This window comes from Rhinopithecus bieti, unplaced genomic scaffold, assembly GCF_001698545.2.
Source record: "Rhinopithecus bieti isolate Rb0 unplaced genomic scaffold, ASM169854v2 scaffold_35615, whole genome shotgun sequence".
NCBI classification, from domain to species: Eukaryota; Metazoa; Chordata; class Mammalia; order Primates; family Cercopithecidae; genus Rhinopithecus; species Rhinopithecus bieti.
Genome location: NW_016815179.1, coordinates 851280 through 855070, shown reverse-complemented (window position 1 = coordinate 855070; position 3791 = coordinate 851280). Strand labels below are relative to the sequence as shown.

Below are 3791 nucleotides of genomic sequence, written 5' to 3'. Positions count from 1 at the left end.
TTAATTTGGATGTGAGTGGTCCACTGGAATGGCCATAAAAATAAAGGCAGACTATAAGCAGTGCAAAAGATGTGGCGAAACTATAACCCTCCTACATTGCTAGTTAGAACATAAAATTACAGTCACTTTGAAAATGATTCTTAAGTTTCTTAAAAAATTAATCCACACACTTGTATGACAATGTTTTTGGGTGATGGAAATATTCTAAAACCTGATTGTGGTGAAGATTACACACACAACATCTTTCAACTGTACATTTACAATGAATTTTATCATATGTAAATTATACCTCAACAAATATGTAAAAAAATTTAAGACAGGTAAGACTTTAACAATATTTTATACGTGTATGTATGTACATACAGAGAGGGAGACAGAACAGGTTTGGGGCAATAAAAAAAGGGCAAAATGAAAACAATTGGTAAATCTGGATGCAGCATACATGAGAGATCCATGTATTATGCTGACAACATTTCTGTCAGTTTGAAATTACATTAAGATTTAAGATCATCAACCAAAAGGTCAAGAATATAATGTAACAAGCTTCCTGAAACAATATCCATCTTTTTTCAATGAAGACCATATGCAGCTTAAGTTATTAGGAAATTGTAGATAATTTTAATAAAGTCATCGTCAAGAATATAATCTGGTTGTAATACCAATACAATGTGCTCTAAAATAATTTTTCTATTGAGTTAAATATTCATCTGTAAATCCTATAACAACATGTTCATATTCACAAAATCTGGATGAAAAGTAAACACGACTTGGCATTTCTGACGCAGGGCACAGGGTAACACAAAGTTTGCTTCGGAAGGGACTGAGATTTGTTTAATTTTGCTTTGGAAACCAAGCATAATTATAGTCAAAATGAGGGACATTATTCAGAATGAGGTTTGTTATGTATTTATTTAACAAAATACTGCTTCTCTGAAGTACATTTCATTAGGGAGAGTGACAGTAATGCTTAAAAAAAGAACATGAAAATGCACACTGCATTTCTAAAAGGTTATAATCATTTATCTATTGATTTATTTTTTGAGAGGGAGTCTCACTCTGTCACCCAGGCTGGAGCGCAGTGGCTCTTGTGATCTTGGCTCACTGCAACCTCCACCTCCCGGGTTCAAGCAATTCTCATGCCTCAGCCTCTCAAGTAGCTGGGATTCCAGGCATGCACCACCACCCCTGGCTACTTTTTTAATATTTAAAGTTATTTAAATTTTTTTTTTGAGACAGAGTCTCCCTCTGTTGCCCAGGCTGGAGTGCAGTGGCACGATCTCGGCTCACTGCAACCTCCACCTCCCAGGCTCAAGCAATTCTCCTGCCTCAGCCCCCAGAGTAGCCGGGATTATAAGCACCTGCCACCGTGCCCAGCTAATTTTTGCATTTTTTAGTAGAGATGAGGTTTCACCATGTTGGCCAGGCTGGTCTCAAACTCTCGACCTCAGGTGATTTGCCCACCTTGGCCTCCGAAAGTGCTGGGATTACAGGCATGAGCAACCGCGCCCAGCCTTTTTTTTTTTGGTATTCTGGTAGAGACAGTGTTTCACCACGTTGGCCAGGCTGGTCTCGAACTCCTGGCCTGAAGTGATTCACCCACCTCAGCCTCCCAAAGTGCTGGGATTACACAGGTGTGAGCCACTGCACCATGCCAAAAGGCTACATGCCCGGCTCTGTGTTTCCGAGACTGCTTTTGATCCCAACTTCTCTACATTTAGATTAAAAAACATTTTATTCATGGTCAATCTGGAACATAATTACTGCATCTTAATTAAGTTTCCACTGATGTATATAGAAGGCTAAAGGCACAATTTTTATCACATCTAGTAGAGTAACCAAACATAAAATCATTAGTTACTTTCAACTTAATAACTCATTGACATTCCTCAAACGAGCTGTTTTAAATCCTGATAGTTCTTTATTTTTTCAAAATATATTTGCCATGGGATGCTAATTTGCATTAGGTGTCATAATGAGAATAACCAAAGCTGGATAAATGTGACAAATGATTGACAAAGCATTTCACACCCTTCAATTACACCACGTCAAGAATGAGGGGAAAGTGTTGCAAAAGTAGACTACTGCAATGCTACTTATATTCTTGCAATAAAACCAGCAAGCATCCATATCAAGAGAGTTATCATCTCACTTCCAACTTTTTCCCCTCAAGAACAATTTGAATCTCTTTGGCATCCAAAGTCTCATAGGTCAATAAAGCTTCTGCAAGATTCTTATGCTCCTTTGCGTGAGTTTTCAAGATATGTTTTGCTCGTTCATATGAGTCCTAAATAGAAAAGGAGATACGTAAGCAGCAGTAAATGCAGGGATGCAAAAACCAGTCAATGGGAAAAGAAAAACTTTATGTACCCTAAAAAATATGAAATCTGTTTATATTTATAAAATCATGTAAAATCTTGATTCTACAGTAGAGATAATTTGTGCATTATAACATAAATAGTAAGGAAAAAAGAATAAACACCTGAGAAGGCAGAGACCACCTCTTCTATAACACTCTCTAAACCTTTCCATCATACAAACTTTCTGTATCCTTAAGTACTCTAAAGCATTCCCTCTACCTCCTTGATATAATCAAACCCATGGTCCCTCCTGTGGAGACTACATTCCCTAAGCCCTCTCAAGTGCTATTTGTTCACGTTTACCCCAGATAATTCAAAGTAGAGAGCTGAGCTCTTTGTTCTAGTCACCTCTTTCAGACCATTACTAACCTACCCTCTTATATAATGCACTCTTCCTATTCTGTTGAAGTCCAGGCCGTTTGACTATGGAGCTATCCAACCGTCTTCATTGTGCCATCTAACAAACATACTCCTTATTCACTAAAGACTTTGGCACTCAGCTCAAGTCACTTTTTTTTTCTTTTTTTTTTTTTCAGTCTCACTCTGTTGCTCAGGCTGGAGTGAAGTGAGGCAATCACAGCCCACTGCAGCCTCAACCTCCCTGGGCTCAAGTGATCCTCCCACCTCATCCCAAGTAGCTGTGACTACAGGTATGAATCACCACCACGCTCAGCTAATTTTTCTATCTTTTGTAGAGATGGGGTTTTGCCATGTTGCCCAGGCTGGTCTTACTCTTAAAACCTGCCTAGTTGGGTGCGGTGGCTCACACCTTAATCCCAGCACTTTGGGAGGCCAAGGCAGGTGAATCGTTTGAGCCCAGGAGTTCGAGACCAGCCTGGGTAACATAGTGAAATGCTCTCTACAAAAAATAACAAAATTAGCTAGGCGTGGCAGTGTGTGCTTATAGTCCCAGTCCCAGCTACTCAGGAGGCTGAGGTGGGAGGATCACTTGAGCTTGGGAGACAGAGATTGCAATGAGCTGAGATCATAGCACTGCACCCAGCCTGAGTGACAGGGCAAGATGCTATCTCAAAAAAAAAAAAAAAAAAAAAAAAAAAAAAAACTGAAATCATGGAGCTAGGCACAGTGGTGTGTGCCTGTAGCCCCAGCTACTTGGGAGGTTGAGGCAGGAAGTTCACTTGAGCCCAGGAGATCAAGTCCAGTCTGGGCAATATAGCAAGACCCATCCCCTTAAAAAAACAAAAAAGATAAAACTTGCAAAAAACCAACAACAAAAAATCTACTAAACTTATTTCTTAGGTTGCAGTGAGCCGAGATCATGCCACTGCACTCCAGCCTGGGCAAAAGAGCGAGACTCCATATTAAAAAAAATGTATTTGTTGAATACATGTCAAAGATTCAATAAACAATACTCTTCCCATTCTATTCCCTCTTACAGTTTTGCAGCTAAAGTATAACTGAATTTTATATATA

The 3791-nt window shown here is 39.3% G+C and overlaps 1 protein-coding gene across 1 annotated transcript in view; it reads right to left on the bottom strand.

Moving 5' to 3' along the window:
* Positions 1 to 595: 595 nt before the first annotated feature.
* Positions 596 to 3791, bottom strand: part of YME1L1 (YME1 like 1 ATPase) — a 53663-nt gene continuing 50467 nt past the window's right edge. The window contains exon 19 of the mRNA XM_017853011.1: positions 596 to 2284. Coding sequence (XP_017708500.1) covers positions 2141 to 2284 — 144 coding nt within the window. The 3' untranslated portion in view covers positions 596 to 2140. The remainder of the gene's footprint in view (positions 2285 to 3791) is intronic.